This window comes from Myxocyprinus asiaticus, chromosome 48, assembly GCF_019703515.2.
Source record: "Myxocyprinus asiaticus isolate MX2 ecotype Aquarium Trade chromosome 48, UBuf_Myxa_2, whole genome shotgun sequence".
Classification (NCBI taxonomy): Eukaryota; Metazoa; Chordata; class Actinopteri; order Cypriniformes; family Catostomidae; genus Myxocyprinus; species Myxocyprinus asiaticus.
The window spans coordinates 29802952-29815392 of NC_059391.1; the positions used below are offsets into that span (position 1 = coordinate 29802952).

At 40.5% G+C, this 12441-nt stretch overlaps 1 protein-coding gene across 1 annotated transcript in view; it reads left to right on the forward strand.

Annotated features, from left to right (window-relative positions):
- The window catches only part of LOC127437097 (A disintegrin and metalloproteinase with thrombospondin motifs 20-like), a 127424-nt gene that overhangs the window by 17882 nt on the left and 97101 nt on the right, over positions 1-12441 (forward strand). The window contains exons 4-8 of the mRNA XM_051691762.1: positions 7354-7601; positions 7922-8005; positions 8076-8200; positions 8393-8433; positions 10094-10199. Coding sequence (XP_051547722.1) covers positions 7354-7601; positions 7922-8005; positions 8076-8200; positions 8393-8433; positions 10094-10199 — 604 coding nt within the window. The remainder of the gene's footprint in view (positions 1-7353; positions 7602-7921; positions 8006-8075; positions 8201-8392; positions 8434-10093; positions 10200-12441) is intronic.

Consider the following 12441-nt stretch of genomic DNA (forward strand, 5'->3'; position numbering starts at 1 on the left):
ATATAGGGAAACCACACAGATACAGACACTTCACTGTTGATGTATATTTTCGTCTATTCTCCAACATGAATTTAACAGGAATTGAGACTGGTTTAGACTTTAGACTTGGCTCTTTTGGCTTAGACCAGTAAGAAACCACCTTGCAACACCCCAGAAAACCCTAGCAGCCACATACCATTGAGAACATATTAGAAACCACATAGCAACACTCTGAAAACACTCTAGCACATCATGCATGTGAGTTTTGCACAGGCAAACATCACTCACATATTTTTCGGAAAATGAAATAATGTGGTCTTTAATCGCTAAAAACGCAAAAATCCAAAATCCAATTCAAATGTCAATATTTAACATTGTTCGCTGCCAGTGTGTAAAGTTATACTTTGTACAGGTCTTAGATCAGTTTTAGAGTCTTCAACACTGCTAAAAGTAAGATTTGTGAGAGTGAATGCTGCTTGTGAGTCCTCAGACTTTGGTGTCTACTGTCATTGAAATGTGAAGCTGTGGACATCTTTATATATTGGAAGAACGGAGGTACACTGATTATACCAGCGTCACTCTTATATGTATGTGTTCTTCATGCTCAAAGAGATGCTAATGACAGTGCAGGTGGTTATCTGTGTGTGTTTCGTCAGCATGCAACTCGCTTTGTTGCGCTGGTGGGCGAATAAAAAGAGATGAGGGTTCTGGAGGATACGGGTGGATTCTTTTGTCAGTTAGAAGATGAGCTTGTGCTTGTATTTCCCTCTTAAGGGGCTTCAACATGACTCGTGTCAACGCACCCCTCAATGTCAGTGTCAATGGTCCCTTTGCTCTCCACATGAGAAATGCGATAACATCTTGTTTCGGTTTTAGCACTGGTATTGCCCTAGTAATGATATGTCATCTGAATGATCCGGTAATCAGGGGTGGACTAGGAAGAGAAGTAGTCTTGGGATTTTACATAGAAACTGGCCCAAAAGTTGTTGGGGGGGTGGGGTCGCTGTCCTTTTCTGCATATCGCTGCACCCTTCGGCATATCACAGCGCCGTTTTGTGGCCCGTTCTGCATAATATGGCCCGTTTCACGGCTGGCCCGGTTCTCCCGATGGCCAGTCCGCCCCTGATCTGCCCCAAAGTGTGTCGGCCCACCGCGAAAATGCCCGGTATGCCAGATTACCAATCCAGCCCTGCCATCTTTGCGTTGTAATGTAGACAGGGAAAATGGAGATATTCGAAAACGATGACGTATTTTTTGTCATATTGAGGCCCATGTTGTAGCAGCGTTGTTGTGCCTGATATTAACTTTGAGAGCATTGTTAAAGGGATAGTTCAGCCAAAAATGAAATCTCTCTCATCATTTACTCACCCTCATGCCATCCCAGATGTGTATGACTTTCTTTCTTCTGCAGAACACAAATGAAGATTTTTAGAAGAATATCTCAGCTCTGTAGGTCCATACAATACAAGTGAATGGTGGCCAGAACTCAGAAGGTCCAAATACCACATAAAGGCAGCATAAAAGTAATCCATATGACTCCAGTGGTTTAATCCATGTCTTATGAAGTGATCCAGTTGGTTTCAGTGAGAAAAAACAAAGTGTAATTCCAAAGAGGAGCCAGGTACGCCAGTTTGAGAGAGAGAGAGAGACGCACGCAGCCGCGCTGTCTGTGTGTTTTATGTTATGTTTAAGTTCCTTTGTGTCATTAAATGTTTACGTTGACTGCTCAGCCGGTCTCTGCCTCCTTTCCCTTAAGCAGAGACCTTGTCCATTACAAATGTCTATTCTTCCATTTTTCTCTATAAAGTATCATCCTATTCAGTGAGGAAAAAATGAGTCCTGCAAATATTGTGAATTTGCACACAATATCCAGTGCAGGAGTCAGATTTTTGTGCAGGTAATCATTGACTAAAGAAGAACAAACTGAGTTGATGCTGTTCGTGATTGAGTGGACTGACTCACAGCTGTACAGAACCAAATATAATCAGGATATTTGCAGGTTCAGTTTCATTATCACTTTTTCCAAGCCCTACAGACCCTGAACAGATGAGACATGATCATTTGACACTTCAAGAATAGTGAATAAAAGCAAACTTTTCGGTCCGCTCAACTGATTAACAGCTGAATGCTCTTGCATGTGCCATTGCTTGTGCCATTGAGCGTTGTTAAACTCACCGCTGATTTCTGCGGCTCGCACCTATGAACGCTGAGTTTTGCACAGAGAGTGCTCTGGTATTTCAGATTGCGATACAGTTTGATAAAAAATCAGTCGGAGGGCCAGACAAAGATGACTGGTGGGCCAGATTTGGCCCAAGGGCCGCTAGTTGACTAGCCCTGGCTTATAAAAATATAACAAATGCAGGTACTCCTCTAAAATAACTGACAATTCTGCTCTAAACGTAGGCTAATGTTTGCACTTAGATTAAATGCAAATAATTAGCAGAAACGATGCACCACTTTTTCACGCTTTCATTTTGTTATACTTTTTTGTGCTTTATTATAATAAAGTGATACTGATCATGCAGTAATACACTAATGACTGATATATGCAGTCAATTATTCAGACCTCTCCTCAAAATCCGAACACAACTGGTCAAAAGAGACACATACTACCATGTGTTAATGTTGATGATGCCTGTTAATACACATCTTAAGACCAGGCAATAAACAGGGCACACTGAGACAGTGAAGTCAAAACTGATGCAATGGTGAAAATGTTTTTCTTATTTTTTAATTTGAAATTTTCTGTCAATCTTTCAAAAAGATCAATAAATGACTGAGAATTTTCAGTTAACACAACCCCGGTTGTGACCTCTTTTCTTCTGGGGTCACTCTTTAGGTCACATGTGGAAAGGTCAGGGCTCGAGTCAGAAAATGGCTGGTCTTGAAACACACTCTTCACCAAAATCTCAACCATTCAACTTTTAAATAAGACGATCCTGACTGTTTATAGCCTTGTTAAGTTTCTCTTGAGCACACTTGAGCAACTCTAAAATCAACAAGAAATCTAAATGGACCCTTTTTACTTTTCATTTTACATATCAGTGTGTAATAGTGCATGATTCAACAATGCACATTATTCTACAGAAGAAAGAAAAGGTTTGTCTTCATAATCTTTTATCAAATGAAAAAAGTTATCTGCCTCTGAAGCGACTTACATTTTCTGCTGATGTCATCAAGGCCGTGTGGGTGGGACAATTAATATCAACCAATAATATCATAGCCCACTTTTCACAATCCAATCAAATGGTGGCGTAGTGGGCTAAAGCACATAACTGGTAATCAGAATGTTGCTGGTTCGATCCCCACAGCCACCACCATTGTATCCTTGAGCAAGGCACTTAACTCCAGGTTGCTCCAGGGGGATTGTCCCTGTAATAAGGGCACTGTAAGTCACTTTGGATAAAAGCATCTGCCAAATGCATAAATGTAAAATGGATAAAATCAAGTGGTGCCATACATTATTTTCAGCTGAATATTTAGTTTCTCTTGAAAAGACTGTATGTCACATTATGACTCTACTAGTTTCTATGGATAATGTCAATGTTTAGATCACCATTAAACTTTGTGTAGTGGTCCAGGTGTGTCACAAACTTTGTCATTGCTGACCCAGTGCACACTTCAAGTGTAGTGTATACTACAGTTGTGTTTGGTTTACAGTGTGATTGTGTGCTTGTGTACTAGTGAGGGCTGTAAATGAAGAGTTGCGTGTTGTCATGTGTATGTGGATAAACACGCTCACAGATGGCGAGAGTTTGCAAGTCATGTCTTAACCAAACACGAGCACTGTGTTTTAAAGGCTGTGCGGTTTAAACTGAGTCATTGCAATTTGCTTGTGTTTCCTTTGGTGACGGCTGGAGTTTGTTCAAAGCACTTAGGCCATGATGATGGCCTTAACTGACCTCAGATTGGACATTTTCTCTGAACTGAGTAGTCTGAGCTGGCAGATCTCAGAACAGTGTTTTTCAAAGGAATAGTTCACCCAAAAATGAAAATAGTCATCATTTACTTACCACCATGTTGTTTCAAAACTCTATGACTTTGTTTCATCTGTGGAAAACACCCCCACAATATATATATATATATATATATATATATTCTGAAATCTGGATCATCAATGAAATGATTCATGAATGAATCAATCATTCTGATTTGTAAACCGGACCAACAGTTTAATTGAGAACAATCAGCTGAAACAAACGATTCGTTTACTGATCCTTCAGTCATTGATCACTGTATGTGGCCAGTCAATTGCCTTTGCGATTAATCTTTGTCTCAGAGGAAGATTGTGTCGTGTTGCATGACATTTTTGCATTCAGTATGGACAGACAAATGTGTTGGCGCTTGAAACATGTTGCATAGCACCTGGTTAAAATGTGGTGTTACAATGTATATTGTAAAGTTTGACATAGACAATTGATGTTGTACAGTGTGTCTTTGCTTTTACGAAAGATCTCAGCACCATATCGTACAATCTGACAAGCAACAATCACAAAGGAGAGTGTACATCCAACTTTAGTCGCTGTTCCTTGAGTCCATTTATCTGCAGTTCATTCAGAGGAAATAGACTATGTTTGGTCTGATAGCAGAAAGTAGCACTGCTGCAGCCCAAAGACCCAAACGCCTGCCATGGGTTCCAGTCCATAACTTTCTCTCTTTGTCTTTCTGTATCCTTTTGGCTTCTTTTCTTACAGTAGACAGACTTCTCAGTTGAGGGAACGCTGTATATGATTCAGTCTTGTTTGACAGCGCTTGCAGAACTGCTAAATTGCGCGACAAACTCAGATATTGGAGTTTGAGAATAAAGATTACTTATTGTCTAATAACATTGTAATCTAAAGAAACTTAGGGTTTTTTCCTCCAACAGACAAAATTTGTTAAATGGTTATAATTTCTCGCTTTGAAAAAACAAGGTTGTGCAACCTTGTGCAACTCGTTAATTCAGCACGATTAATTATAAATAAAAAAAACTAATGCGTAAGTACCACCTGCTTTCAGCAGGGGGCAGTAAGTGAAACTCTAGTTGTTTAGGCAGCAAACTACACTCAGGCTTGAACAAGATGTCGTTCTTGCATTCAAACACAGCTGGACAGAGCACACTTCAGATTGCAGGGATCTCAAGATGTGTTTTTCTAAGTTTCAAACTACGTTTAACTTTTAACTTGACAACTTGACAAAGTGACCTAAAAACACTTGAATTATGACGGAACACAACCAAAGTGTATCAACAAATTTACAGTTAATACAGCATAAATCAGCATAAACACTGGTTGTAAGGGCCGAACCTTTGCGATGTGTCCGCCCGGAGTCATTGCACTGACGCACACACCACAAACACACACAACAGTGAATTCTGTGTCAATGGTAAAGTGATGGGGAAAGGAGCTCTTAACGCCATTTGTTGTGCAAACAAGTCTAGATGAAACTTGTGACAGAAATCAAGTATTTCTTAGCCTAAGTAAGGCGCATTTTAGTTACCACAGAAGCACGTCAAGTCTTAACTATCACCACAATGAGAATAATTCGCTATGAGGCGCTTTCTTTGCGGAGTTCAAAGCAGCGCTTGACGCCCTGACGCGAATTATGAACTATAGTCTACTGGTCGACTAATATTGTGGAGGATGAGAGTTTAAGAGATTTAATGCCCTTTGCAATGAATATGCAGCCTATGAGGGGACTAGTTCTTTCAATTAGTCAACCTCCACTTTGACTTTGGGAAATGTTTAATGTTAGTTGAATTGGTGATATTTTAGCTCATTTCTATCTTTATACAGTGGAAGGCTTTGTTTTGAAAATGTTTATAAAGCATTATATGTTACATATTGTTTTGTTTTCTTTCCTAAGATGGAAATAAATGCATTTTGACAGGAAAAGAAGTATATTTAGAGTCAAATTTCAGCACTTTCAAAAATCTGTGATTAATTACGAAAACATATGCAATTAATCACGATTAAAAAATTTAATTGACTGGTAGTACTAATTTACATATGCAATTAATTGCAATTAATTTAATTCATTAATTGCCATGTCATGTTATTAATTAGATTACAAATTTTAATCGATTGACAGCCCTAATTATTACTCATCCTCTTGTCGTTCCAAGCCTATATGACATATTACGGGATGTTTAGCTGAATATTCTTACTACTCCGCCATGAATGTATCATACAAGTGATCTATCAGCTGGCTAAACTGACTTGCTTCTAACTGATGTGGATTTCTGCCGTGCATTGGAGTTGCGTTTGAAACCGTCTGCTGTCAGTCATGGCTTTATTCCAACAATCAGCATGCAGCACTCTGACATAATCACACATGTGGTCGTATATCAGCGCAGACAGGCATGCAGACGGCATGTGTGCTGTGCTTCACTCGCACATGGTTGCGTTTACATCATTTTCTATGTGTTGTTCTGTCTTTTTCTGGGACATAGAAACATAAAAACACTCATTTATTCTTTATTTTATTTTTTATTTTATTTTCTCCCCTTTTTCTCCCCAATTTGGAATGCCCAGTTCCCAATGCGCTCTAAGTCCTCGTGGTGGCGTAGTGACTCGCCTCAATCCAGGTGGTGGAGGACGAATCTCAATTCCTCCACGTCTGAGACCGTCAATCTTATCATGTGGCTTGTTGAGCGCGTTACCGTGGAGACGTAGGGTGCGTGGAGGCTTCACGCTATTCTCCGCAGCATCCACGTACAACTCACCATGTGCCCCACCGAGAGCGAGAACCACATTATAGTGACCACGAGGAGGTTACCCCATGTGACTCTACCCTCCCTAGCAACCAGGCAAATTTGGTTGCTTAGGAAACCTGGCTGGAGTCACTCAGCACGCCCTGGATTCGAACTCGCGACTCCAGGGGTGATAGTCAGCGTCAATACTCACTGAGCTACCCAGGCTTAAATGTTTTAATTATTAAATTTTTTCCTCAGAGGTCCACTTCTAATGTTAGTATTTTTTTAATGATTGACTTTAGTCAATCATTTTGCATTTTAGACTTGTATGTGAACGCATCCTTCACATGTGAAATGAATAATGTCGCTTTTCTGCGCTCACACACAGGCTGCGGGTTTGCTGTCGGGTTTGATTCGTTTTTAACTGCAATATCCTTTAATAAAAGACTTGTTGTGCAGTAGCAATTCGACAGATTTATAAAACAATCTGTGCTGAAATGTGCTGCTCAAACTGTTCAGATGAGACTGAAATGATCAGGGATCTTGTTTGAAATAAACTTCAAACACCCGTTTGGAAGCAGGGCCGTAACTAATACAGTATACACAATCAGATCACTTATTTAGCATTTATTTCTTGCTTTTCTTTTTGTTGTTGTTTGAAACTGAACATGAACACAAATGGATTTATTCTTTCCCTACAGAACACCATAGCGACAATCACATCAGTCTCCATAGCAACAGAACCCTGGAGGAGGAAGTGACGTCGATACAGGAAATGATGCACAAACACACGTCTCACTCGGAAGGCAATTCCAGCGACTCGCATTCACGCAAAAAACGCTTCCTGTCCTACCCACGCTTCGTGGAGCTCATGGTTACTGCGGATACCAAGATGGTGCGACATCACGGACGAAACCTGGAGCACTACATACTAACAATCATGTCAGTAGTAAGTATGCCATCATTTTATTTACTGACTTTCCAGTACTGCTAAAGTTGAATCAGTTGAATTATCAATTAACTCAAATCAATAATATCTCAGTCGTTTCTTTTAGACAGCACTGAGATTAAATGGAGATCAAATGGAGACATTTGCTTGTGTCTCCTGCTTCTCAGATGTTTCTCATGAGAAAAGACTCCAATAATCTCACATGTGTCTCCTCTAGATTCTCACAATAAACTCTGGAAAATCATTGTACTTCTGCTCTAGTTGATGGGTGTTATTGACTAATCAGGAGTTTGCTTCGGTTTTCTTTGCGTTTGTTTTAGGTTGCTGCGATCTACAGAGATCCGAGTGTGGGAAACCTCGTCAACATCATGATCATCAAGCTCCTCATCATACACAATGAACAGGTAAATTATAAAACACACATGTGCTATTGTTGCTCTAGTCAAATGTCTTAAAGTGTGTCGTTGTTCTCAGGAAGGACCAAGCATAAACTTCTACGCCACGTCGACGCTTCATAACTTCTGCGTTTGGCAACAGAGCCACAATGTTCTGGACGACAGTCACCCGTCACACCACGATACCGCACTGCTTATAACCAGGTCACTTCACCTTGACCTCTGACCTCATAACCTTTCCCTTTTAAAGTGAAATCATTGATTGTGATTTTTACACAGTTACAAGACGATATTCATTTTGAGTTGATTGAATTTGATTCTTTGTATTGCCTATAGTACCTTTAGTTGAGTGTGTGTTGTCTGGATTGTATCATGAGATGGGCATTTTTCTCACAGGGAGGACATCTGCCGTGCAAAAGACAAGTGCGACACATTAGGTAAAGTGTCTTCAAGACTTTTATTCCACTTACACCAGCTGTTGTCTGATACATTTCAGTGAAATGCCATTACATTTACATAGACACTTTTATCCAAGGCAACTTGGAAACCAATGAGGAGTCCAACACCAGCAATTCATCCTAAGGACTTGCGCGCTGCCTTGAATCAATAGTAGCTGTTGCAATTCACTAATCGATGCAGAAAAATTCAGAACAGCCAGACTTCATGAGAATCATGTTACAGTTATATGTGCCTTTATTTAGAGTGCATAATGAAGGATAATGTGTACAGTTAGTCTGTCAGCTGTGCGTTCATTTGACTGTCATCAGTGTGCAGTGTGTGACCAGATGCGAGTCGTGAATGAGTCTCTATTAAAGTGAAATTTACGTCAACACAAACTCACTGACCTGAGCTGGGCCTCTGACCGCACCTGCAGGTGGGGTCATAATCCTGCTTTACTGCAATTTTAAAGAGCTCAAATAAGGGAACTGATGGAGTCAAACAAGGCAGTGATCTGCTTGGCTGTGAGAATATGCAAGAGATGTGCTGTGTGGTGGGATCTTTTTACTTGGACCAGTAAGCAACCACCCACAATACCCAGCAACCACATAGCAACACTCTAAAACCACTCAGAACACTCTAGCAACCTTATAGAAATGCTCTAAACACTCAGAACACTAGAAAATGCTTAGCAACGCTCTATTTAGAACACTCTAGCAAGCACATACTGTAGTAATGCTCTACAAACCACTTAAAACACACTAGCAACCACATAAAAACACTCTAAACACCACTCAGAACAATAGCAACTGCAAATCAACTCCCTAGTGACCACTCAGAACAATAGCAACTGCATAGCAACACCCTAGTGACCACTCAGAACGCTCTAGCAACTACATAGCAATGTTCTAAAAAACACTAAGAATACTGCATAGCAACGCTCTAAATATCACTCAGAACCCTCTAGCAACCACATAACAACGCTCTCTGAAAACCACTCAGAACACTTTAGGAACTGTACAGCAAAGTTCTATTTAGAACACTCTAGCAACCACATAGCAATGCTCTAAAAATACTCAGAACACTCTAGCAACTGCATAGCAATGCTCTAAACACTACTCTGAACACTTTAGTAACTGCACAGCAATACTCTGTTTAGTACACTCAAGCAACCACATAGCAACAGTCTAAATACCAATCAAAACACCCTAGCAACCACATAGAAATGCTCTAAACACCACTGGGAACACTAGCAACTGCATATCAATGCTCTTTTTAGAACACTCTAGCAAATGCATACTGTAGCAATGTTCTACAAACCACTCCGAACACTCTGGGAACCACATAGAAACGCTTTAAACACCACTCAGACCAATAGCAACTGCATTGCAACACCCTAGTAACCACTCAGAACACTCTAGCATCCACACAGCAACACTCTTAAAAAACACTAAGAACACTCTAGCAACTGCATAGTAACATTCTAAAAACCACTCTGGTTGGTCTGATTGAACCATCCAAAGCTGTGATTGGTTGCAGAAATGAGAGAGCCGATCAGAAGAATCAAAGTGAAAAGCAGTGGAAAGTGATGTCATAATGCCATTTAATTGCATCAAACTCTGTTTGTGTGTGTGTAAATATGTTTGTTTGTATTTGTAGGTTTGGCAGAGTTGGGGACGATGTGCGATCCATACCGCAGCTGTTCCATTAGTGAGGAGAACGGTCTGAGCGCGTCCTTCACCATCGCTCATGAGCTGGGACACGTGTAAGTTTCTCTACTTTATGAAAGCCCCTCTCGCATCACACAAAAGCCCACTCATACCCCTCACAGGTGCAACACATACAGTAATAAAGCCCCGGCACTTTAATAACAGACTAGAGGTCATTTTGACTGAGAGCAAAAAATGAACGGATGCCTGCTTCATTACACACTCTTTAGAATTCATCATTTTTAGTGGTGTTTAAGCCAAGCATCACTATTACCATACAGTAGCTCATAGTTAGTTTAAATGATTTGATCATACCTCTAAGTCTAAGTTTTAAATGTTGCGTTTGTGCTCCAGACATGAATGGTACCTTAAAATCATGTGTCTTGTTGAGGAGAGGTGTGCTGCTACTTTACTAAGAAATCACACTTACCATTTTCACCTTGTGGATGATAAAACAGGTTAAAAAAATCCCTTAGACTAATCAGAATATTACAAAGACTTGAAGCTGGACTTGTGTGACTAGGGCCAGTAAACAACCACCTAGCAACCACCCAGAACACTTTATCAACCACACAGCAACATGCTACAACCACTCAGAACACCCTGCATACCAGTGAAGAACAGCCTAGCAACCACATTACGATGCACAAACAACGACTCAGAAGACCATAGCATCCACCTAGCAATGCCCAATTATGCCCACTCAGAAAAGCCTAGCAACCACATATCAGCACACAACTACTCAGAACAGCTTAGAAACCACCTAGCAATGCCTTAGTAACCACCTAGAACACCATAGTAACTGCATTCTAATGCACAAACAACCACTCGGAACATCCTGAATACCAGTGAAGAACAGCCTAGCAACCACATTACAATGCACAAACAACGACTCAGAAGACCATAGCATCTACCTAGCAAAGCCCTAGTAACCACCTAGAACACCATAGTAACTGCATTCTAATGCACAAACAACCACTCAGAACAGCCTAGCAACCACAGAGCCACCCTTACAAAAGAGTTCACGGTAAATTTGCCACAGATCATTTTCACATGCAAATGAGCTTTGCGGCAAACTTGCGACAAATTGTCCATTGTTGCCACCGGTGAAGAGCTGCAAACTTCTGGCAACCATTTGCGGCGAATCACAAGCTCATTTGCATGTGAAAATAACGGGCGGCAAATTTGCAGCAAGTTTTTGGCTAGTTTAGATTTTTACAACCACTCAGAAAAGCCTAGCAACCTTATATCTACACACAACAACCACTCAGAACACCCTAACAACCATATAGCAACACTCAAACAACCACTCAGAACAGCCTAGCAACCACATAGCAACACACAAAAAAACCACTCAGAAAAGCCTAGCGACCTTATATCTACACACAACAACCACTCAGAACACCCTAACAACCATATAGCAACACTCAAACAACCACTCAGAACAGCCTAGCAACCACATAGCAACACACAAAAAAACCACTCAGAAAAGCTTAGCGACCTTATATCTACACACAACAACCACTCAGAACACCCTAACAACCATATAGCAACACTCAAACAACCACTCAGAACAGCCTAGCAACCACATAGCAACACACAAAAAAACCACTCAGAAAAGCCTAGCGACCTTATATCTACACACAACAACCACTCAGAACACCCTAACAACCATATAGCAACACTCAAACAACCACTCAGAACAGCCTAGCAACCACATAGCAACACGCAAAAAAACCACTCAGAAAAGCCTAGCAACCTTATATCTACACACAACAACCACTTAGAACACCCTAACAACCATATAGCAACACTCAGCCACTCAGAACAGCCTAGCAACCACATAGCAACACACAAAAAAACCACTCAGAAAAGCCTAGCGACCTTATATCTACACACAACAACCACTCAGAACACCCTAACAACCATATAGCAACACTCAAACAACCACTCAGAACATTCTATCAACCAAATAGCAATGCATAAACAACCAATAAAAACATCCTAGAAATCACACTGCTGCTGCTCAACAATGCACATATTAGCAACCGTTTAGCATCAGTCATGCAACTGCCCATAACATGTATCATGGCGACAAGTGTAACAATCCAATGAAACATTTTTTTGTCTGTTGTGGTCTTATAATACAGTGTTTGTTAGTTTTTTACAAAAGAAGACTCAGTCATTTATGAATCTCTCACATTAAACTCTTCTAAATTTCTTACCCATCTGTCTCTCTCTTTTCCTGTCTGTCTCTCTGTCTGTCTTTGTGTTTTATAAATGAGTCCAGTGTGAATC